Source organism: Argentina anserina, chromosome 5 (genome assembly GCF_933775445.1).
Source record: "Argentina anserina chromosome 5, drPotAnse1.1, whole genome shotgun sequence".
Lineage (NCBI taxonomy): Eukaryota > Viridiplantae > Streptophyta > Magnoliopsida > Rosales > Rosaceae > Argentina > Argentina anserina.
The window spans coordinates 19,446,829-19,472,807 of record NC_065876.1 but is presented as its reverse complement, the minus strand read 5'-3'; the positions used below and the strand labels follow the sequence as shown (position 1 = coordinate 19,472,807).

The 25,979-nt window shown below is 38.3% G+C and overlaps 1 protein-coding gene, 1 non-coding gene and 2 pseudogenes across 2 annotated transcripts; 2 read left to right on the top strand and 2 right to left on the bottom strand.

The window, feature by feature from the left end:
• The first annotated feature begins 4,408 nt into the window (after window positions 1–4,408).
• LOC126795675 (cleavage and polyadenylation specificity factor subunit 3-I-like) lies at window positions 4,409–5,940 on the top strand (annotated as a pseudogene).
• Window positions 5,941–6,460: 520 nt separating this feature from the next.
• Window positions 6,461–13,323, bottom strand: LOC126793965 (conserved oligomeric Golgi complex subunit 1). Its single transcript, XM_050520600.1, has 8 exons — window positions 13,159–13,323; window positions 11,051–13,084; window positions 10,250–10,444; window positions 9,339–9,604; window positions 8,793–8,972; window positions 8,408–8,588; window positions 7,737–8,044; window positions 6,461–6,994 (listed from the first exon to the last, which is right to left on the bottom strand). The coding sequence occupies exons 2-7, from the start codon at window positions 13,082–13,084 to the stop codon at window positions 7,880–7,882; spliced, it is 3,021 nt and encodes a 1,006-aa protein (XP_050376557.1). The 5' UTR covers window positions 13,159–13,323; the 3' UTR covers window positions 6,461–6,994; window positions 7,737–7,879.
• A 7,374-nt stretch (window positions 13,324–20,697) lies between these two features.
• LOC126796548 (small nucleolar RNA R71) lies at window positions 20,698–20,804 on the bottom strand. The gene has a single exon (XR_007672390.1). It is a non-coding gene; the product is annotated as a small nucleolar RNA R71 (small nucleolar RNA).
• A 724-nt stretch (window positions 20,805–21,528) lies between these two features.
• The window catches only part of LOC126795674 (uncharacterized), a 157,843-nt pseudogene continuing 153,392 nt past the window's right edge, over window positions 21,529–25,979 (top strand).

Here is a 25,979-nt window from a genome sequence, read left to right as displayed (position 1 = left end):
TCAAATTCAATAGAAACTCATATCAAAAAGATACTCAAACGAGAACTGAAAAGATACACAAATTGGAATAGTAAAGATACGCAAACGATAGAAAGATACGCAGTTTAAAAAAAACACACTCCCACACTTGCAAAACTCGCAAATTCAATAGAAACTCGCATAAGAAAGCCGTTCAGAAAGATACTCAAACGAGAATTGAAAAGATACACAAATTGGAATAGTAAAGATACGTAAACGATAGAAAGATAAGCAGTGTGAAAGAAACACAGTCCCACACTTGCAAATCTCTCAAATTCAATAGAAACTCGCATCAGATAGATACTCAAACGAGAATTGAAAAGATACACAAATTGGAATAGTAAAGATACTCACACGATAGAAAGATACGTTGTGTGAAAGAAATACACTCCCACACTTGCAACACTCTCAAATTCAATAGAAACTCGCATCAGAAAGATTCTCAAACGAGAATTGAAAAGATACACAAATTGGAATAGTAAAGATACGCAAACGATAGAAAGATACGCAGTTTGAAAGAAACACACTCCCGCACTTGCAAAACTATCAAATTCAATAGATACTCGCATCAGAAAGATAATCAAACGAGAATTGAAAAGATACACAAATTGGAATAGTAAAGATACGCAAACGATAGAAAGATACGCAGTTTGAAAGAAACACACTCCCATACTTGCAAAACTATCAAATTCAATAGATACTCGCATCAGAAAGATACTAAAAAGGGAATTGAAAAGATACACAAATTGGAATAGTAAAAATACGCAAATGATAGAAAGATACGCAGTTTAAAAAAAACACACTCCCACACTTGCAAAACTCTCAAATTCAATAGAAACTCTCAAAAGAAAGTCGTTCAAAAAGATACTCAAACGAGAATTGAAAAGATACACAAATTAGAATAGTGAAGATACGCAAACGATAGAAATATACGCAGTTTGAAAGAAACACACTCCCACCCTTGCAAAACTCTCAAATTCAATAGAAACTCGCATCAGAAAGATACTGAAACGAGAATTGAAAAGATACACAAATTGGAATAGTAAAGATACGCAAACTATAGAAAGATACGCAGTTTGAAAGAAACACACTCCCGAACTTGCAAAACTCTCAAATTCAATAGAAACTCGCATAAGAAAGATACTTAAACGAGAATTGAAAAGATACACAAATTGGAATAGTAAAGTGACGCAAACGATAGAAACATACGCAGTTTGAAAGAAACACACTCCCACACTTGCAAAACTCTCAAATTCAATAGAAACTCGCATCAGGAAGATACTCAAACGAGAATTGAAAAGATACACAAATTGGAATAGTAAAGATACGCAAACGATAGAAAGATACGTAGTTTGAAAGAAACACACTCCCACACTTGCAAAACTATCAAATTCAATAGATACTCGCATCAGAAAGATAATCAAACGAGAATTGAAAAGATACACAAATTGGAATAGTAAAGATACGCAAACGATAGAAAGATACGCAGTTTGAAAGAAACACACTCCCACACTTGCAAAACTATCAAATTCAATAGATACTCGCATCAGAAAGATACTAAAAAGGGAATTGAAAAGATACACAAATTGGAATAGTAAAAATACGCAAATGATAGAAAGATACGCAGTTTAAAAAAAACACACTCCCACACTTGCAAAACTCTCAAATTCAATAGAAACTCGCATAAGAAAGCCGTTCAGAAAGATACTCAAACGAGAATTGAAAAGATACACAAATTGGAATAGTAAAGATACGTAAACGATAGAAAGATAAGCAGTGTGAAAGAAACACAGTCCCACACTTACAAAACTCTCAAATTCAACAGAAACTCGCATCAGAAAGATACTCAAACGAGAATTGAAAAGATACACAATTTAGAATAGTAAAGATACGCAAATGAAAGAAAGATACGCAGTTTGAAAGAAACACACTCCCACACTTGCAAAACTCTCAAATTCAATAGAAACTCGCAGCAGAAAGATACTCAAACGAGAATTGAAAAGATACACAAATTTGAATAGTAATGATACGCAAACGATAGAAAGATACGCAATTTGAAAGACACACACTCCTACACTTGCAAAACTCTCAAATTCAATAGAAACTCGCATCAGAAAGATACTCAAACGAGAATTGAAAAGATACACAAATTTGAATAGTAATGATACGCAAACGATAGAAAGATACGCAATTTGAAAGACACACACTCCCACACTTGCAAAACTCTCAAATTCAATAGAAACTCGCATCAGAAAGATACTCAAACGAGAATTGAAAAGATACACAAATTGGAATAGTAAAGATACGCAAACGATAGAAAGATACGCAGTTTGAAAGAAACACACTCCCACACTTGCAAAACTATCAAATTCAATAGATACTCGCATCAGAAAGATACTCAAAAGGGAATTGAAAAGATACACAAATTGGAATAGTAAAAATACGCAAATGATAGAAAGATACGCAGTTTAAAAGAAACACACTCCCACACTTGCAAAACTCTCAAATTCAAGAGAAACTCGCATCAGAAAGATACTCAAACGAGAACTGAAAAGATACACAAATTGGAATAGTAAAGATACGCAAACGATAGAAAGATACGCAGTTTGAAAGAAACACACGCCCAGACTTGCAAAACTCTCAAAGTCAATTGAAACTAGCAGCAAAAAGATACGCAAACGAGAATTGAAAAGATACACAAATTGGAATTGTAAAGATATGCATACGATATAAAGATACGCAGTTTGAAAGAAACACACTCCCACACTTGGAAAACTCTCAAATTCAAAAGAAACTCGCATCAGAAAGATACTCAAATGAGAATTGAAAAGATACACAAATTGAAATAGTAAAGATACGCAAACGATAGAAAGATACGCAGTTTGAAAGAAACACACTCCCACACTTGCAAAACTCTCAAATTCAATAGAAACTCGCATCAGAAAGATACTCAAACGAGAATTGAAAAGATACACAAATTGCAATAGTAAAGATACGCAAACGATAGAAAGATACGCAGTTTGGAAGAAACACACGCCCAGACTTGCAGAACTCTCAAATTCAATAGATACTCGCATCAGAAAGATACTCAAATGAGAATTGAAAAGATACACAAATTAGAATAGTAAAAATACGCAAATGATAGAAAGATACGCAGTTTGAAAGAAACACACTCCCACACTTGCAAAACTCTCAAATTCAATAGAAACTCATATCAAAAAGATACTCAAACGAGAACTGAAAAGATACACAAATTGGAATAGTAAAGATACGCAAACGATAGAAAGATACGCAGTTTGAAAGAAACACACTCCCACATTTGCAAAACTCTTAAATTCAATAGAAACTCTCATAAGAAAGTCGTTCAAAAAGATACTCAAACGAGAATTGAAAAGATACACAAATTAGAATTGTAAAGATACGCAAACGATAGAAAGATACGCAGTTTGAAAGACACACACTCCCACCCTTGCAAAATTCTCAAATTCAATAGAAACTCGCATCAGAAAGATACTCAAACGAGAATTGAAAAGATACACAAATTGGAATAGTAAAGATACGCAAACGATAGAAAGATACGCAGTTTGAAAGAAACACACTCCCGAACTTGCAAAACTCTCAAATTCAATAGAAACTCACATCAGAAAGATACTCAAATGAGAATTGAAAAGATACACGAATTGGAATAGTAAAGTTACGCAAACGATAGAAACATACGCAGTTTGAAAGAAACACACTCCCACACCTGCAAAACTCTTAAATTCAAAAGAAACTCGCATCAGAAAGATACTCAAATGAGAATTGAAAAGATACACAAATTGAAATAGTAAAGATACGCAAACGATAAAAAGATACGCAGTTTGAAAGAAACACACTCCCACACTTGCAAAACTCTTAAATTCAATACAAACTAGCATCAGAAAGATACTCAAACGAGAATTGAAAAGATACACAAATTGGAATAGTAAAGATACGCAAACGATAGAAAGATACGCAGTTTGAAAGAAACACACGCCCAGACTTGCAAAACTCTTAAATGCAATAGAAACTCGCATCAGAAAGATATTTAAACGAGAATTGAAAAGATACACAAATTGGAATAGTAAAGATACGCAAATGATAGAAAGATACGCAGTGTGAAAGAAACACACTCCCACACGTGCAAAACTCTCAATTTCAATAGAAACTCGCATCAGAAAGATACTCAAACGAGAATTGAAAAAATACACAAATTGGAATCCATTAGGCGCCGGAAATGAAGTTGGGCGGTCATGCGTTCACATGTCTTACAAGGGCAAAACCGTCTTGTTCGATTTGTATTCTCCACGTTGCAAGTATAGAATTTTCAACTGTTTCTCATTTCGCTAAGTGCCACTAAGTTGTCCAGTAAATGTTCTTAGAATCTGAGTTTTATGCTGCTGTTAAGAAGAAGAGTCTGAATTAGATGTTAATGCTGTTCAAGTGTTCATTGATCTATTGGTGCAGGGTCCTTTTAAATGTCATGAGTTCGGTTGATTTAATACATGTCTTCCATTTTCTTTTGGCCGAATTAATGTTTTTCATCACATTGTCATGCAAATGTTTTTCCTCAAATACAATATTAATCTGTGAAAGAATATGGCTGTTTCTGTCTTTTAGTACATGTATGATGTATCGTTGGATTTTTCAAGTGCATGTCTATGAGTGATTTTCCCATGATTGTCTGACGTTGCTTGGTAATTGTAGGTTCTTATTTTCCAGTTTTCCACCAAACAGTTGAAGTTGCGGGCATTCGGTTTTGGTTTTCAAATGTATTTATTACAAGTTTTTTTGTTTTGTTTTTTTTGTTGGTAAAATCCCACTTGAGGGTTTTCGCCGGATTGGGGGGCCTTGTGCGACCGCACCAGCGGCACTCCGCACTCCCCCATGGCCGGCCCTGATTTTCAGAAATGCATGTGTGATTCCAGGTTAGTTGAAGGGACATTTGCTAAGACAATTATCAATGAACCGAAAGAGGTCACCGTTATGAATGGGCTAGCTGCTCCGCTCAACATGTCGGTCCATTACATTTCATTCTCTGCTCATGCAACTCTGTTCAGCCAAGTGCATTTTTGGAGGAGCGGAGGAGAATCTCATTAGATGGGAAGGCTTAAAGAGAAGCTCCTAACTCAGTTTCGTGATCGCAAGACCAAAATCTTGACACCAAAGAATTTTCAGTGTAGAAATGTATTTTAACTCGCAGAAAAATGGCTAAAGCTATCGGAAGGTTGGTGAAAAAGTCGATGGTTTACTGGTGAAGAAAGGTTTCAGTTATCAGATAATGGCTTCTGAAGATCTTCATGTTTTTTCTCAGCTGTCCACAGCAAATGTGACTCAACGTATTACTATCCCATATGCTACTGGCTTCATGGTAATAAAACATCGGTTGAAGCAAATATATGAAAGCGTAGAATCTTCTGTGGATGAGGAGAATCAGGGGTGCCGATGTTGCGAGTGCATGATCGAGTGACTGTGAGGCAGGATACAGATAAACATGTTACACTGCATTGGATGTCTGATCCAATAAGTGACATGGTGTCAGACTCCATTGTGGCTCTGATTTTGAATATCAACAGAGAAGTCCCCAAGGTTGTCATTGAATCCAAGGACATAAAAACTGAGGAAGAGAATGGCAGGAAAACAGAAAAAGTGATTCATGCACTTCTTGTATCACTCTTTGGGGGATGTGAAGCCTGGAGAAAATGGAAAGTTGGCGATCAATGTTGATGGAAATGTGGCCGTTCTTGATATAAACAGAATGGGGACGTTGAGAGTGAAAATGAAGGCCTCAAGAAAAGAGTAAAGACAGCGTTTCGCCGAATCCAAAGTGCAGTGAAGCCAATTTCTCTTATACATCTTAGCTGTTTTGCCATAGATTTTGAATATCTTTGCTTCTGTATATGACTTAATATTCAGGTGTAGGCTATACAGGAATCATAATACTAAGATTAGTTTTTAGCAGATGCGGTTATTATTGCCTTAATAAGTTAATATAGCTTCTGGTTTTGCATTTGTTCTTCTAAAACTGTTTCCTTTCGTTTGTTCAATGATGTGTTTACACAATTTCGTATCTTTCTTGGCTTCTTGTTCATCCAGTGCTTCAACTTGATGTTTCTCTTTCTTTCTTTTTTTAAAATTACAAAAAAAAAAAAAAACAAAGGAACGAAACAAATAAAGTAGCCACGACAGGCATTTGGAAATCATCCAAAGTGAGCAGAGCAATGCAGCGAGCAAATTGTAAAACTTAAACTGCTGCATTATCAGCTTGCAATTGAAAATCAAGGTTCCAATTTCAAGTCATTCATATTCATATGCCAAAGATGCATATGAATCCTTAGTTATTAGAATTGCATTAGCAGAACAGTGGATCATGATTTCTCAAGATGGATTGTTGGTCAAGAGCCTCAAAAATATTACAGGACCGAACTATTTCAGAACCATAACTTTGAAAACTTTCATTCATCAGCAAAAGAATGATTGAAACCGATACATGTCCGGGTTCATTAACAAATACAAATTTAACGTCTTGTTTACTTGAATGAAATACGACTGGGAGAAATATGTGCCTATACAACTAAAAGAAGAATGAAAATTAAATGACTGCTTATCACTTCCATTTTTCTCATATTTAATAACCTAAAGAAAAATTCGTATATTAATTTGGAAAAACAAACTTTTCTGGCCAAAAACAATTATGACATCTGATTCAAAATGTTAGTAAGCGTACTCATAAGACTTTTTCACTCCATTCCAGCTTGCCATTTCTTTCGCAACTGCATTTAAAGCTTGACCTCAGTTGTTTGCAATCTAGTTGGAATGAGTCATCGACTGTGCCATATCGATCCTAGAAAGACAATAAAGTTGTAGCGAAGCACCTAACAAACACTACTCGGTTACAATATCTACAAATGAATTTGAATGAAATGGTAGCGTCTCCCAAGTCCCTCTGGTCACCAGCCTGCAACAGAATCACACAAGCAAATCGGAATTAATCAATCATTTTGACCGTCAACCACTTTCTTTTAACAAGAATCAAACTTCAACTGAAGAATTCCTTTTCCTGCTCAATTTTAAACATTGCATGTGAAACATATATTGCAAAAAAATTCCCTCATCCAAACTGTTCATACTTTAAACGTCCAATCATAAATCATATATTCTAAAGCCACATATGAAATCTCAAGGTAACTAGGATCAAACAGACACATGCTGAATATAATATATAAACTGTCACCATGAACTGCATAATGAATAGTATATTATGCAGGTATGATCTATGAGTATGTATTAATTCACAATTTCAGATAAATCACAAAGCAAGATGTTAAATTCCTTCCTAAGATGCAGATCCGGCCATATGGTTACCAAGACCCAAATTACAACAGTGACTGTACAATGTCTTCTTTCCAAGTAATGATCCTTTAATATATACAAGATGATATAACTTTCCTCAGCCATCATTGTTTTGTTTTTTTTTTGATAAAGAACTGTGTAACTCACCTAATATAATTTGAGTAGACATGAACCAAAATAGTTAGGTCAAACAGGCAGTTACTTACACGAAAGTTACCAGAACTCTTAGAAGATTCATTGCTGGGTTAAGCATTCTAGATATCTTCATGAGATCATACGGATTTAATTATCTCCAAATCCATCCAAACCAAATTTCAACATATAACTGCAGTATTTCAAGTGCTTACCTTTTCCTACCAGATTTCATATGGGCATGGCATATGCTGCAACCGCAATCACATGCTGGGTGAGATTCCACTCTTCTCTTGACGATGAAAGATTGCAAATATATGGTGAAAAATAATATGGACAAAAAGGGTTCTGAAGGCAATCAAGACTCTGATCTGGAAGCTGTGAATGATGAAAGGAGATCTGCAGCATGGGCCGGTAGAATGTCACCAAATGTCGACATGGATCTATCCTTGAATATTCCCACTTGCCCATCTGTTAGCATGGATCCCAGTTTCAATGTGCTCTCTCCAAATCTACTTCCAGCCTGCCAATATAAACAAACATCAATTGAGAACCTAGCTATCACATGCCAACAACTGCAACAAAAACAATTTGTCCATATTCATATCAGCCTTAATACCAGTCATCACAAACTACCTTCATATATCATTCCAAAACAATTTAAGATTGTGAATTAACATGGAAAAAAAAGTGTAAAAGTACATCATATATATTAAAACCTTGAAAACTCGTATCTGAATCATCAAATCAAGTACTGAACATGATTGGCAATATTTAAAAATTTTACAACCAGACTGAGCTTTTGAAGCATGATGAAAAACCTAGGATGCAACTATCAAAAAGGAAAACTTGCAGCAAGAAATACATAAAGAGATGGAATCCTTGCCTGCATGAAAGATTTTAAGATTGGTACTGCAACTGCAAAACTTGAGTTATCATCCAAATCCATACTTCTGGACAGCTCTCCATTTGTATAAGCTTTCCAGGTACTTCTTGAAGAAATATCATTGGATGATGTTGCAATGGATGTCTTAGCTGCTGATCCTCTTGATGACAATGCCGGGGTGCTAAAATCCAAGATGAAGTCAGAACTTAGTCCTCTATCATGTGTTACACCCTTAGGCATTATATATGTATATCCTTTTGAGAAAATACAAGAAAGACTAATCTGTTTGTGTCATAGAGTTCAAGTGTACAAAAACAATCAATTGATGAGTGTGCCTATAGGCAGCTACAAAGTATTAACTGATTTGGAGTATAGAAAGAGCAACCTGATTGGAAGGTATTTAAAGCGAGGAACTGAAGAGCATCTCATGATATTCGACTCTGAATTCGTAGGGAGTTTCTGAACAGTGTCTGTGTACAGGCGATTAAGTTGCACAAAAAATCCGAAAAGGACAGCGTGCCGGAGGTAGGACTGCTTTTCATTCTCCCAGAGATATGGCTCATACCTAAAATGAAGAAATTAGAAAACTGCATAACTAGATATAACAAGTTACCAACTAAAAAAAAACATTAAAATGATACGGGATACTACAAAAATGGCTAAAATTTAAATTTTATTGCAGACAATGAAGTCATGAAATACTAAGTTCACAAAGCCATTGGAGAGGCAGATAACAGAATTAAAATTATTGACCAGCCAGCCAAGAAAATAAACCTAGTACGAAAATATATTTTCCTACGAACATAACTATTAGAGTATATAGGAAGCTAATAGAATGTGGGAAGTATAATATTAATACGACTATCAGGATGATCATTAGAATTGATTATATCTCCGAAATATAAATAAATTAAAAGATAATTAAGCTTACGTAAGCCAGTCTATGGGATCCAATCTTTGTGAAAAACTATGTATCAACCCATCAAATCGCTCTGCAGTTGCTGACTTCATACGGCTTTGGTCCTGCTTCCTTCTGAAATTACTTTTTGTCTTCCGCTCATTCAAATTTGAATCACCCCCAGAGAGTACATCAAAAACAAATCTCAAGTCTAACAAAATCTGCAAGACTCCTTTTTCTAACACTTGAGAACCCCCAACATCCAGATTCGACAGGAAGTGACCATAGATGTCGAGGACCTACATGCAAAAAAAAAGGTTAATATAAACAGAATCATAGATTGAATTACTCCAATGGGGCAAACTAGAAAAGAATCTAAATATATTCTATTACCTCAGCAATAACTAAATCGCCAAAAAGAAAAATAAAAAAAGAAATATCACAGTTTCAATTGAAACCTTTTTGTCATTGTGAAATAACCACAGATGCAAACATTTACATACAAAACCACTATTAATGAAACAACTAGCAAGGAATGAAATCTTGAAGATAACGCGTGCATGATTGTGCAACTTGAATAGGTTAAATACTTATGGTGAAGTAAATGCTGTCAATCATACAAGATAATAAAGGTTTCAGGCAATGCAAGTTTATGCAATTCAAGTGACAAACTACAACTAGGGATAAAACTAAAAATATATTGATCGTCAAGGACCAATTGGTCAAGTGGTTCGTAAATTTAAAATCATATTTCCTTTAGAAATATCACATGTGCGTTACATTTGGAAGGTATACATAAATTACTTGTGCTACAACTTTGGAGGGAGAGACTAGTTTTGTTGTCTTACTTGTGTAGCCTATACAAAATAATTGGCAAACTATAAGAAAACATACAAATGAATAGTGAAGATAAAGGATGAAGACATATAAGCAGAGCTGCATACCTTTTCCAACAATTTTAAAGCCAATTTTTGCAGAATTATTTTGTCAAGAACATGACCTCCAATCCGGTGTACATCTTCACATACACGAAAAAGAAACGAAACAATGTAGAGAGACGGCATGGATGGGAGCCATATTTTCATCACCGATTGGTTATCATCAGACTGCTCTTGCCTAACTACCGTCTCTTCCCAACCCTGCGCAAATAAGAAAAGAAGGTATGAGAAATGGCTAATTTTATTCTAACCAACAATGAACTAGAAAACCACATATAGGGTAGCGTAATAAACCATTAATCTGATCAACCATCCCAGTGGTTATGTTAGCACATCAAAGACCATTGGTAAGATACATATGATAATCAATTATTAAGCTAAGGAAAAACCTGGCATATTTTAAAAGCAGTTCGAGATTAGTGCAACCATTTTACTCTATGAGTCTTGTATGTAACAACTGCAGACCAAATGTAATATTTATATAATCAATACTTCAGAAGTATCCTCGACCTTTTAGTTTTACTTTTTAGAAAGAAAAAAAAAGGGGGGACCATAAGTTTTGGGAAAATTCTAGTATACATCAATGTATGCTATACATCTCACATCCGACGGTCGATATTGTTTTGTGAGTGGGGTCAGAAAAATAATATCCGTTATCAACCGTTGGATGTAGGATGTATAACATACATTGATGTATATTTGTACCCTCTTAAAAAACATTTAACATGTTATTCAGTGACAATGTTAGCACTCAGATTATTTTAGGTATCCAAAGTAAAGACAGTAAAGATAATACAAAGCACTTACCCTCAGGGGAGTTGAGGATGACAAGGCATCGTCTTTTTCGAGATCGCGGGAAAGTATAACCGAGAGCTCATCGGTTAGCCAAATCATCCAGAAAGTGTGTGCTCTGATGCGGAGATTTCGCATGGTTACATTAAGCTCTTCAAGTTTAGGGCTCGCACTTTGGCTGGCTCCAAGCAGAGCGGCAGTAGCAGATGAAGTGTGTCTTTTTGAGCTGCGGGGGCTATCAAGCACATGAGAATCAGTGGGGGCTTTTGACTGTCTCAATAAGGATGGCAAAACTGCAGACTCAGCTTCATTCACCCAAGACCTTGGTGGGCCCAGTACTAAGGGAATGTGTTTGGAGTGATTCTGCAATGCAAACAGGAGTCTCCCAATGAATAGAGCCCTTTCAATGATTAGCAGCTTTTGCTTATTGCTGCCCTTTTCCAATCTATCAAGCTCGCTACTCAGTTGCTCCAATATGAGGGACATAGTCTGGAAACACTTGTCTTGTACATAGGGCGCCAAATTCTTTAATCTAACAGCTGCCTTTGGAGACTCCAGAAAAGAAAGGAGGTCATCAAGCACATCCTGACAGCTGCTATCCACTGCATCCCTAATATCACTAACTTGCGGACCGAAATAGAAATTGAGACAATTCTCTACACATGGCAGAGCAGTAGCCTTCTTACTATTGGATTTGGATTCGATAAACCAAACTCCACCACCTGCACCTAAAAAATCAACAGCCTTGCCGTCATTGATCCTGGCAGCCGTCTTGAGCTTGTCGAACCTGGAGTCCACAATCACCTTCATCCTCCCAACAAATTCACTTTCAAAGATACTGTCCCAGAGGTCCGAATCATCTCCCAAAACAAGTTCGCTCATTCTACTCCAGGGCAGGTCAATTTGGGAGCCGAAAACTTTCTTGAGCCACTCCAAGCTTCCTTCCAAGACCTCTTTGCTACTCATGGTCTCCCTGATCAACCTCTCAGCAAGGCTAAGCTCCTTGCCGCTGGCAATAGCATCAATGAGGTACCTGCCATTAATCTTATCAACCATCTGAGCTCCGCATTCGGTGAGCCATGAGGAAGCAGCAGTGGCGATATAGTCTTTATCAAGTAGTCCCATAGCAGAGTCCACATTGTCCCTAAACGAATTCCAAAGCTTGACCTCGTCCTCGGGATTGGGAATGCCGCCAAAGAGTTGGGACGCCGGAGGGCAGCCGAGGACGACCTTGTAAAACATAGGCATGTCATTGAAAACACGGAGAAAGAGCTCGCCGACCTGGCCGACGGTGACCTGAATGACCCTGAGGGCCTGGCAGAGCAGTGAGACGACGTCGCCGTCGCCGTCGTCGGCGGAGGCGGCGTTGAGAAGGTGGGAGAGGCAGGCCTTGCGGGTGTGGAGGAAGAGGGAGAGGACGTGGCGGGGGGAGAGGTCGTCGATGAGTGCCACGGCGGCCAAGGCGTCGGCGATGGCGGCGACGGGGAGGGCGGAGTGGGAGAGGAGGCGGTCGCGGGCGCGCTGCGAGATCTGAGACTTGAAGGCGTCGACGATCTGCCACTGGTGGTGGAGGAGAGGGAAGTGGGAGAGGAAGGGCTTGTGGACGGTGGTGAGGGTGAGGTGGACGTGGCCGGCGCGGACGTAGCGGGCGGCGGACTCGAGGAACATGGACTCGTCGAGGCAGCCCCATATGTTCTCGGGAGTGTCGACGAGGTACTTGACGCGGCAGGCGATGGCGTAGATGCGGATGGAGCCGGAGGGCTTGGAATCATCGGACGGCTTGGATTCGGAGAGAGAAAGGGAGTGGAGGATGGCGTGGTGGACGGAGGAGAGGTTGTGGGAGATGGAGGTGGCGGAATTCTTCATATGGACGATGGAGTCGGCGGAGTCGATGAGATCGCGGTAGCGAGTGCCGACGAGCTGACGGAGCTCCTCTTTCTTGGCCTGGATCTGCCGACGAGTATCCGATTCCACATTCCGAATCTCGGCGATGCCTTTCGTCCGGAACAGCGCCTCCGCGTCCCTCCCTCCGTCATTGCTCACTCTCATCTGCACCAAAGATCCAAATCAATTCCCCTGAATCGAATTCAACAAATCTACTAAACTCGCAAACGGTTGTTTACCTTGTTGAGGTGAAATCGGAGCTTCTCAGAAGAGCTTTGTGTTCATCAATTCAGAGATCGGGTGCTTCTAACTCGTCCAGATCAGGATTTTGTAGCAGTTACTCTTCTCTATAATAAGAATAAGATAGGAGAGTCGGTCGCTAAATGTAACCGGCAAATATGATATCCGGCGGTAAAATTTTATCTACAATCTTCTAATATCATCCTTTTTTTTTTTCAAAAGAAAAAATTAAGGGGTGTATTGTATTTGAATTCTAGTTTTTTTTTTTTTTAAGTGATGGATTTTGAAAGAATTTATGGATTTACAAATACTCTTAGACAGATTTGTAAAGTGTGTACAAACTTTTACGAATTTCCTCCTAATAGACTTTTTCTGATTCATGTAAACTGTTCTTTGGAATTTCGTGGATTTTCATGGAGTGTTTGTACCTATGGCCTAAGCCCAACAAGGGAAAATAGAAAATAGTGGGAATAGATAACCTCAATTTGATACCGGTAGAAGAGTGTTCTAATTATTGGTTGTAGTTCCACTACGTCATGGTTCATCATACTTTATTATAATTGGATTTGTTACATATATATTGTCATATATATCCATTGTTAATAGATCTTTATTAATGCTTGTCTTGGGGCATTATTAATAGCATTGTAAAGACATTCACAATGTTATTGCAAATATTAATAAACAAAATGTTATCGGTAGGCGGTAGCATTGTAAAGACATTCATATAAAGATAATTGAAGAAGAAAATAAAAATTGAAAATATTTCATCCCCGGACAGTCATGATTATAGCTTCATTGTGATTGCTCTCGATCAACAACGGGCTCAGGATTGAGTTCAGAATTCGGTTGAGGATTGGTTCAGGATTAGTTGCGGTCGATCTCTCCACACATGAGCAGTTATCTCCATTCTCCAATCATTAGCTTCCTCTCTTTCTTGTTCTTGGGTTTGAAATTCATCCTCAGGATCATCATCCACTAGCGTTGGATCTTCATCCTCTGGTTCTATAGGAAATAAATCAGAATGACATTCCTTGCGAAGAAGAGTTGTGAAGTCCTGCACAGGCCAACACTAGCTCTGCTTGTGTCCTAAATGGAAATGGTGGTGCAGTCTTGAATATTGTGAAACGAGTACTCCAAATATTCTCTCAACTACATTTCTTAAGGAAGCATGCCGAAGATTGAACAATGCACGCGCATTGCCAAGGTGGCGACCCTTACCACTGAACTCTTTCAAGTGATAGCGGACGCCTCGAAGAGGTGCTAAGAAACCACGTCGATTTGCAAACCCAGCATCAACCAATAAAAATTTTCCTAGTTAGACGTAATATTAGAATTAGGAGATTACATAAGACCTAGCAAAAATCAATTGAAGAACTTTAGTACTTGGGGGTAATTTTAGCCCATTTCTTCTTGTTAATGTATCACTCAATATTCTTGAATCATGAGCTGAACCTTCCCACCCACTCAGGACATATATGAATTCTAAGTCGAAGTTAGTAGCGGCTAGTACATTTTGTGATGTTTTTCCATATCGATTTCGATATGCACTTATTTCAGGTCCTTTCACCATTGCTGGGATATGTGTGCCATCAACTGCTCCAATGCAATCCTAAAATTGATAAAATAAAACGTGATTAGCTTGCACATACACAACTAGGTCCAATAGATAATATAAAATTTGAAGTATTTACCTTAAAGTAAGGATAGAATCTTGTGCTTTCTCGTATTTTAGCTTGCACAGACATCGGTTTGACCATAAGTTCTGGTGCGAACTTAAACAAAGCTTTAAGAACTTTATGGAAGCTTCTGCTACAAGTGAAATGAGAACGACGAAAAGTCAAGATAGCCTGTGAATATCGATTATTTTGCCTGATAGTGAGTAGCAAAAACTGCAAGGCATTTCTTCGATACAAATATGTCTTCTTCTTTTTTTGAATACAGATATGTCTTGTATCTCGTAGAAGTTTTTTCTCTCCGAGAATATTGCACAGCTTCCGAAACACATTAGGAAACATATGATAGACATGCCTAAAGACTTTAGGGTCTTCATCTAGGATTTTATTGATATATATGTATCCATCTGTAGTAACTAGTTTTCGAGTGAGTGGACGTTCAATCCGCCTATGACTTTGGATGGATATAAACTCATTAACCACATGCATAATTGCTTGTATAGCCATCAAGACACCTTTCATAGTGATAGATCGTTGGTTAGAACATCTATAAAATACTCTGAAAAACATCATCGTTAGTATAGAATAAGCAAGGATCGTTCAGTCCGGAGAATCAAAAAGGCCTCAAAACTTATTATGTTATTGAGGGATTTGATTTGGATTCTAAACTACTACTTAAAATAAATCATAAATTACTTATATACAATTGATCTACCACTCATCACATAACCAAAACACGAATTCTCATGGAACATGTATGACACGCATAGAATAACCAATAGGCAGCAGCAATTTTCGATTCTTTCTTAGTTCATTTCAATTCCAATTCTAATTAGAGCCCGAAGCGGTTCATCTAATCGTTAAGACTTCTTAATTATTTAGAATCAACGAAGCGTTCAATCCTAAACATATGCTAAAAAGAGTTCAACATAACGAAGCGTATTAGTTAAACAACAAAGTAGCACATAAGCACATTAAGTCGAATTGGAGACATGTAAGCAAGTATGGCGTCACTCATCTTGATTAAGCATGTAAATTCCTAGAACTATCACAACCATATACAAGTACCAATAATTGAAACACAAAGCGCATACTCAATCAAAGAACACTTTGGTGAATTAAATCGCAACCTTAGGAGAACCATGGCCTTGGCTTCCTCAAGCATTGATTTAGATGTGCAAGTTCATGGAATTAATTGAAATAAAACCTAAATTAATTTGAAAATCATACTGCCCTAAGCTATTACACACGGCATACATACATATTTAAGAGTTCATTCAATCAAAACATAAAACCAAATAAGTCTGAATTTATATTCTTCATATATGAAACCTAAAAGATCATCCAATGATTCTTTCAATGAATTCGAAATTTGTAGAAAATAAAAAGAAAGATTACAAGCCATAGATGAATCACACATTATGAACCTTATAGGATTTGGCAAAGATGATTCCGATTTGGAGAGGAGGAAGATGACACGGCTATGGTGGTGATGGATGAAAGTTTGTGGCTTGAATTTTCTAGATATATTTTGGCAGAGATTCGGCTTGGCTTTATGAGAGAATGGTGATCCAATTGTGAAGGAATGTCGTGCTATATATAGAGGAAGGAGGAGGGAGAGTTGCACGGCATATGGGCTGCTTGGTCCATGTATGTACGGCTGTGATCTTGCTGCCATGATGGGATCAAATGGCTGTCCTTGTACCCTTGATATATTCAGCTCTTATATCCTCAATTCTCTCTTGTATACACGGCATGAACTCTTATCCTTTGCTGATTTGGATGACACGACAAAGCTTCCTTCACAAGCTCAAGAGTTGTTCACGGCTTGAACTCCTTGTTTCTCTCCTTGCTTTGCCGTGTCAGTCACTAGGGTACACGGCCTGATCTCCTATTTCTTCTCTTTGATTTATCTCTTCAATTCTGAAATTAATCTCCTTTAAATCATGAGTGAATTGGCACGGCAAGGACTCCTTTTTCTTCTTGGATATGGGCTGAAACCGTGAGTCTTCTCCATGTGCCACACAGATTCTTTTTCCCTTCCAATTATCTCTTAAATCTGAAAATATGAAAAGAAAACATAAGTAAGAGATAATCCATTCGAATATCATGTCTTAATCTAGACAATAGTAGTCTTAAAAAGACACATGTAATAAATGAGCTTAGCTAGATTAGGAAAGTTTCTAATTTACAAAAAGGAAACTTACTAGAACAAGTAAGTTACTAGAACAAGAGAGTATATTTAGGAAAGTTTCGTAATAAGAGTTTGAGTTCAAATAGGACTTTCCCAAATGATATGTTTCCTAGTCTAACAAGGATTCTGATAGGACCACAAAGTGTGACGTTCTTAATGCGTTTATGCCCTATTCTTACTCTTTGTTAACTCTTATTTAGTATGTTTTAGTTTCTTTTGTATGAATAATTATTTAGGTAGAGCTTATATCAATTATAAGTGAATTGATGATGAAATCGTGCTAAGTGTTAAGAATCCTTGTTGATATATGTTTCCTTGTTCGAGTAGGATTCATCTTTGCGTATTTCTTTATTTCTAATATACTTATTCTTATTAGGAAATACAAATCCATGTTGGAGAAGGAAAGAAATCCTAGTTCCACAAGGAAAGAGAAGAAGATACACTTAAAAACCGAATCCATGCAAGAATGAAAATACTGTCAAGATTTGTAGTCCAACTTCGACGGGCTCCCCTGGATAGCTCCGATTGCGTTAGAAGACGTACCTTATATGGATAAAAAGGATTTTGAGTCTAGTTTCTGTAGGATTTGGAATCAAATCAATATCTTATTCCTACAGGGAGATATGACCGAATAATTACTCGGAGGTCCAGTGAGCTCGACGGAATTATCTCAGCCATTGATTTGCTTTTGATCCAAGGGCTATGAGGGAAACTTGGGACTTTTTTCCTCCTGCATATAGAGAAAAAATATGTATCAGAATGTCCATAAATCCCTGCACCAAAGAATGTCAAGAAGGCATGCAGCAAATTAAATGAGAAGAGGCAAGAAAGTCAAAGAAAGCATGCAGCAAATTTAATGAGGAGAGGTAAGAAAAATCAAACATGGCTCCAACAATTAAGACTTTTTCTGCCTCCCAAATTTAAAGGAAGAAATTTGTGCAAAAGAAATCAGTATTAAAGGAGGAAGAAGATATGCAATTAATGCAAAAGATATGCAATCCTTATCAGAATTCTGGCACTGCAGATCATCTAACTTTGACGAGCTCCCCTGGACAGCTCAGAATGATTGAGAAAGTGCATGATATATGGATGAAAATCCACGGAAGTCTAGTTGAAATTGCCAGTTGGAATCATCTCAATATCTATTTTCTAGAGAAAGTTATGGCCACAACAAGGGACAAAAGGTCACATTTGCCGAATCTAGGAAACCTCAACCAATTTGGTTTCAACTTTGTGGACTTTGTGGCCATCCTTCCTTGGGTTTCTTCCTCTATATATAGCACCTCATTTCCACATAAAAGGATCATCAACCTTGCTCACAAGACTTGCCAAAGCTCTGCCCAAACACTTTCATTCACCAAGCATCATAGAATCCGAATTCACCACCCTTCATCATATTTTCTGTCCAAAGCTTGGGAGCCTAGGATACCATACTCTTGAAGATCTCGTGCTACCTCTGTAAGGAACCTTGGGAGGAGAATTATAAAGTGTAACTCTTTGATCTTCATGTTTAGTTTTCGGGTTTTTATGTTCTTGTTCTTGGATGATTTATGTTTAGGTTTTGTTAAAGTTATTTTTATTCTTGTCTATGAGATATTTGTAATTTTCGAATGACATGATGAATTAAGGTTTTCGATTTTTATTCAATGATTTTAGGTTTTATGCCATGAGTTTCAATTTATGTTCTTAATTAATTTTCGGTGTGCTCTTATATTGCATGTGTGATTAAGACAAGTAGTTGATGTCGCATATGTTAATCATTCAAAGTTAAAAACAATTTTGATACAAGTAGTTGATTAATTGTTTGTCCCCTTTGTTCCTCCACCGATTATGATCTTAAGTTCGACATTGGATAAGTGCTTTAAACATGTTGATTTCTCTTTGTGATACGTAATTGCATGATGAATTGGTATGTTAGATTTCGTAGCAAGACAAGTAGTTGAGCTCAATAATATCCATGTATTAGGAACCAAGTAGGAACTTGATGCATGATCGAATTTAAGATGAACTATGATACTTACGACATGAACATGATTGAGAGTAGATTTCGTTACCTTTGTTCTTATGTTATTTGTTTGGTAATTTCTTATGTGTTGGTTGGTTGATCACATGTATATGTTAGTTTAGGTTTATTTTATGTTTGATCCGAAATATATCTCAAATCTTTTAAACTCTTATGAATTCGTTGTTAAATGTTTGTGATTCTTTACCCTGGTTGGATCCCCGGTTTGTGAACGATACCCTCTTGCTTTATACTACTAACGATGCTTACAGGGTTAATATTGATCTCGAGTAATCGAACCGATCAAATGGCGCCGTTGCCGGGGATCCATCTCTATGGATCTCGAATCATTTAATTTCGAATTCACTGTTCATATTGTAAATCTGTATATTATTTCCTTACTTTGTTCTAACATATAGTAATTTTATCTTAGGTTGTTATTTTTTATGATTGAATGAATGATTGTTGTAGGTTGTAAATCGAACGGAATAGGTAAAGTCCCTTTTGTTAATATTAGCCTTAACCCCTCATGTTTTCTTCCAAAGTTTTTGCATGAGGTTGAGGGCGGCTTTTATTAACACTTGGAGATTTGTCTAACATCCAAATTTCAGTCCAGCTGAGTAAGGTGCACGCTCTTTTATTACCCTGGTGCATGGGACCAAAATTGGATCTCAGAGAACTATTGACTGACATACATCTCGGTGATGGAGTCGATAGGGAGTTCGCTCTCCGTAGTTTGACAAATGAGTCCTACCATGTTCACTATCTCTAATTGAGCTATACGGCCTTCTGAAACAAAGACTTGATCTTGTATCTAGACATCCATACTTAGGCCGCACGTCCACCTCGGTGTACAACTTAGAATCAATCGATCATTCAATCATTGAAATAGCAAAAAGAACTTGTGAATTGTATGAACTTTGTAAACGTAAAGAACTAACTTTGTAACATGACAACATAGTTGTCGTGCCTCTTCCATAAGTGTGCTGCGTATATGACAAAGGAAGGGCACGATTCATGTCTTCATTTTGTATCCTTCAATGATAACCCTTTAACTTTTGTATTACAGGAATTATGCATGTCCGAAATATCTAAGAGAACACAAGAGCTCAAAGATCGAATTCAAGCACTTAGAGATTTAAACAACTCTTTCACGAGTGGACCCTTAGATTTCGAATCATCTCCAAACAATTCAATCTTGAAATCTTCACCTAGATCAGAAGAAGAGGAGGATCCTTTCTTTCCCTTCATCTTCAATTCAGAGACAGACACAATTGCGGACAGTGATATAGTTCTTGTTAGTGCTCCAATGGCACTCAAGAATGCTTTCATCCCCACCACCCCTGAATCACCTTCATGCATTGCTTTCACTCCACCTAATGAAGCCAACTTCTCCATTCCGGTTCAATTGCTTGGGCAGCTGCCTAAGTATTCTGGTTCCTCAATGGAAGACCCTAATGTTCACCTTAGGGAGTTCTTGGATATTTGCAAGCTCCAATCGATTCATCATCTGTCTCAAGAAGGCTTGAGGTTACTTTTGTTTCCATTTACCCTTAAGGACGATGCTAAACGTTGGTTGTACTCTCTGCCTCCGGGAATCAATACCACATGGGACGAAATGACTAGGAAGTTCTTGAAACAATTCTTCCCTGCTCAACTCACGAAAAGACTAAGGAGGGAGATTCAGAACTTCACTCAAAAGGATGGTGATTCACTCTACGAGGCATGGGAGGAATTTCAAGAACTACAAAGAAAGTGCCCTCACCATGGTATTTCGTTGGATGACTTGGTGCAATTCTTCTATGAAGGACTCGACACCATTAACAAGAGTATGGTGGATTCGGCATGTGGCTGCACATTCATGAACAAGACCAGTCAAGAAGCTTACACCTTGATTGATGACTTGGCAGACAACAATCGCCAATTTAGTTCTAAGGAAAAGAGAGGAAGCAAGAGCCGTGGGGTGTATGACGTTGATACACGGAATCAAATGGCTACTTTAGAAAGAAAGCTTGACGTTCTAGTCAAGGCATTCAATGGTTCGACCATCAACACTCAAGCGTGTGGCATTTGTTCATTCAAGGACCACACCACCGAGAATTGTCCAAATGGTGCAATAACTGAAGAGGAGCTGAACTTCATGGGGCAACAAAGGACTAGGTACGATCCTTACTCGAACACATACAATCCTGGACTTAGAGACCATCCCAACTTTCGGTGGAACAACAATGCCCAACCGTCCAATGCTCAAGGTCAAGGACCTCTTCCTTCAGGTTTGTTTGTGAGGCCTCAGGTACCTCAAGGTTCTGTTCCATTTAACTCCAATGTTCATGGTTCAAATAATACATCTGCACCTAACTATGATGAACTTTTAAAGTCCCTTGCTCAAGGGCAACAAAATTTAAACTCTGCTACTCAAGCTTTAGTTACAGGTCAACAAGCTCATTCTAAAGACATAACCGAGCTTAAGAAGCAGATGGGACAAGTGATCGACTTCATGGGTAAGATCCATGAAGGAGGTAAGTTGCCAAGCCAAACCGAGCCAAATCCCAATGTGAAGGCCATGATCACAAGAAGTGGCAGGCTCTTAGATGCTCCATTGCAGCCAATCAAGAAGGCCATGCCTTCTAAAGACAAAGAGGCCGAGAATTTCAATGCAAATGACCGAGAGAAGGACCCTGCCTCCTCTAAGGTCAATGATGTCGTGCCTCTGCCCCAAAGTAATCATGTCGTTCATGAGACAGGTAAGGATCCTAACTCTAGTGGTTTGGTTTCAACTAATGCTCTTCCTCGTGTCCCCTTCCCCAATAGATTCGCAAAGAAGAAGAAGGATGACTCTGATCAAGCCATGCTCGACATCTTTAAAAGGGTAGAAGTGAACATGCCTCTAATTGAATGTATTCAACAAATCCCGAAGTACGCTAAGTTTCTAAAGGAGTTGTGCACCAATAAGAGGATGACTCGAGAGAATGAAATGGTCACAATGAATGAGACGGTCTCAGCCGTGCTCCAAAGGAAGCTACCACCTAAGCTCAAGGATCCAGGGAGTTTTTCTATCCCTTGTACAATCGGTAACACAAAATTTCACAAGATAATGCTAGACTTAGGAGCATCGATCAATGTAAAGCCTTACTACATCTATGCTAACTTAGGTCTAGGAGATTTGAAAAAAGATAGTGTGGTTATACGATTAGCTGATTGTTCCAACAAAGTCCCTTTGGGCTATGTTGAAGATGTTCTTGTGCAGGTTTCGAGCTTGATATTCCCTGCGGACTTCTATGTCCTTAACATGGAGCCAACTGAAGCAGATGACAAGGAGGTCCCTATTTTGTTGGGGCGTCCCTTTATGAGGACTGCAAGAACGAAGATTGATGTGTTTAGTGGATCACTCACCTTTGAGTTCGATGGTGAAGTGATTAGCTTCAACATCTTTGAAGCCATGAGGTATCCCCTTTCAGAATTAAGTGATTGTTTTTCAGTTGACATTCTTGATTCCCTTGCAGATAACTATCTAGATACCTTGGCACATGACGAGTTGGCACTCACCAATTCCCACGGGGCCGGATTTGCGAGTGATGGCTCCAACGTTTCTGAGTTGGAAGCCAATGATGCCGTGCCATCTTTTGTACTAGAGAACATGGCCTCTCTTGAGATTTTGCCATGTGAGGAAAGTTATGTCTCTCCTAGTCCAATCCTTTTAACCACTAACAAGAATCTTCCTTCTGTGGTGCAAGCCCCAAAGCTTGATCTTAAGGTTCTTCCGGACCACTTGAAGTATGCGGTTTTGGGAGATGAAGATACATTGCCAGTGATCATTTCCTCTACACTCAACGAGGAACAAGAAGAGAGATTGATTGAAGTGTTAAAGAGACACAAGACGGCAATAGGATGGACCCTAGCCGACATCAAAGGAATTAGCCCTACCATGTGTGTGCACCGAATTTTGCTTGAAGATGGTGCCAAACCAACCAAGGAAGGTCAAAGACGCCTTCACCCACCAATGATGCAAGTTGTAAAGGATGAAATCACTAAATTGCACGATTGTGGCGTGATCTACCCCATCTCGGATAGTAGGTGGATCTCTCCCATTCAGGTTGTGCCAAAGAAGTCAGGAATCATGGTGGTGAAGAACAAAGAGAACGAGTTGGTGCCTCAAAGGACAGTGACCGGTTATCGAGTATGTATTGACTATAGGAAGCTCAATGTTACAACAAGGAAGGACCATATGCCATTGCCATTCATTGATCAAATGCTTGAGAGGTTAGCTGGTCATTCTTTCTATTGTTTCCTTGATGGATATAGTGGATACAATCAAATAAGTGTTGCGGAAGAAGATCAAGAAAAAACTACGTTCACATGCCCTTTTGGTACGTTTGCTTATCGTCGCATGCCTTTTGGTTTATGCAACGCTCCAGGTACGTTTCAACGTTGCATGTATCACATTTTCTCTGAGTATATTGGTTCTAAAATTGAAGTTTTCATGGATGATTTTTCTGTCTATGGTGAAAATTTCGAAACTTGCCTAGAGAATGTTGAACTTGTGCTTAAACGTTGTGAGGAAACTAACTTGGTGTTGAATTGGGAAAAATGTCATTTCATGGTCACGCAAGGCATTGTCTTAGGCCATATTGTTTCATCTAGAGGAATTGAGGTTGATAAGTCTAAAATAGATCTTGTGCGTCACTTACCCCTCCCCACAAGTGTGAGGGATGTTCGATCGTTTCTTGGACATGCAGGTTTCTATCGTAGGTTTATCAAGGACTTTTCCAAGATTGCGAGACCAATGAGTTCATTGCTTCAAAAGGAAGTTCCCTTTCACTTTGATGATGCAATCAAGCTTGCATTCGAGACTTTGAAGAAGCTCTTAACTTCGGCACCAATCATGGCACCGCCGGATTGGTCCTTGCCATTTGAGTTGATGTGTGATGCCTCCGACTATGCAGTTGGAGCTGTGCTAGGGCAGAGGAAGGATAAGAAGCCCTATGCCATCTATTATGCCTCACGAACGCTCAATGATGCTCAACAAAACTACACCACAACTGAAAAAGAACTTCTTGCAGTGATCTTTGCTCTAGATAAGTTTCGTTCTTACTTACTTCAATCCAAAGTTATTGTTTACACTGACCATGCAGCTTTAAAGTACTTAATGACGAAGAAGGATGCCAAACCAAGATTGATTCGATGGATTCTCTTACTCCAAGAGTTCGATCTCGAGATCAAGGACAAGAAGGGCAGTGACAATGTTGTGGCGGATCATTTGAGTCGTTTGGTGAGAGATGCCGAGCCCTTGGCTATCCAAGAGAGTTTCCCGGATGAGCAACTCTTTCGAGTTGAGGTAAGTGAGCCATGGTATGCAGATATTGTGAATTATCTATTTTCTAAGCAATTTCCGGATACTTTATCGCATGCTCAAAAGAATAGACTCAAGGCATTAGCTAAGTATTATGTTTGGGATGAACCATACTTGTGGAAACATTGTGTTGATCAAATCATTAGGAGGTGTGTCCCTGAATCTGAACATCATTCTATACTTACCTTTTGCCATTCTAAATCTTGTGGAGGACACTTTGGTTCACGTATGACTGCTCTTAAGGTGTTAGAATGTGGTTTCTTTTGGCCTACGATTTTCAAAGATGCATATCATTTTTGCATGACTTGTGATAGATGCCAACGCATGAGAAACTTAGGATCTAGGGATCAAATGCCTATGACACCGATTATATATGTTGAAATATTTGATTGTTGGGGTATTGATTTCATGGGACCTTTTCCTAGCTCTAATGGTTTCTTGTACATACTTGTTTGTGTTGACTATGTTTCGAAATGGGTGGAAGCAAAGGCCACCGGACTAATGATTCTCGAGTTGTTGCAGATTTCCTTCGTTCTAACATTTTCTCTAGGTTTGGTATGCCGCGAGTTATCATTAGTGATGGAGGATCTCACTTTTGCAACCGGACCATTGAGGCGTTGTTGAAGAAGTATGGAATCAAGCATAAGATTGCTACACCTTATCACCCCCAAACAAGTGGACAAGTCGAGCTATCGAATCGTGAGATTAAGAGAATTTTGGAGAAGTCTGTTGGACCATCACGCAAGGATTGGTCTCAGCGATTGGATGATGCTCTTTGGGCCTATAGAATGACATACAAGACTCCTCTTGGCATGTCACCATTTCGGTTAGTATATGGCAAGGCGTGCCATCTTCCTGTGGAGCTTGAACATCGTGCATGGTGGGCTGTGAAGAATTTTAACATTTACATTAATGAGGCCGAATTGCATAGGAAGTTGCAGTTGCATGAGCTTGAACAGATTAGGAATGAGGCCTATGATTCGGCAATGGTTTACAAGGAGAAGACTAAGACATTCCATGACCGTATGATTAGGAAGAAACACTTTGTCGTTGGGCAGAAAGTTCTTTTGTTTAATTCTCGACATAAGTTGTTTCCCGGTAAATTACGTTCTAGATGGATAGGTCCTTTCATTATTACTAACGTTTTTCCTTCTGGTGCTATCATGATAAAGAGTATGGTGAAAGGCACCGAATTTCAGGTCAATGGACATCGCTTGAAGCCTTATTTTGAGAATATGGAGAATCACGTGATTGAGGAGACGTCTCTCCTTGACCCTTCGGCAAACAAGTGATCTCTTTGAGATAGTCTAGGCTATAGACTCTAAACTTAAGCCAATGAAGGAGCCATCAACGAGTGTTTGCATTTTCTTATCCCTAATTTTTATTTTTCGTTGCTTATCATATTATACATTGAGGGCAATGTAAGTTTTAAGTGTGGGGTGTGATATACATCATTCGTTGTATTCTATTGTCTGATGTTTATGTGTTTCGATTTTGTTATTTTGATTTTCAATTTTAGTGTTATTTTCGGTTTTGTTTTTCGATTCTAAGTTGTTTTTTTTTTGAGTCTTAGGTATGCCTTTAACTGTCTAGGATGA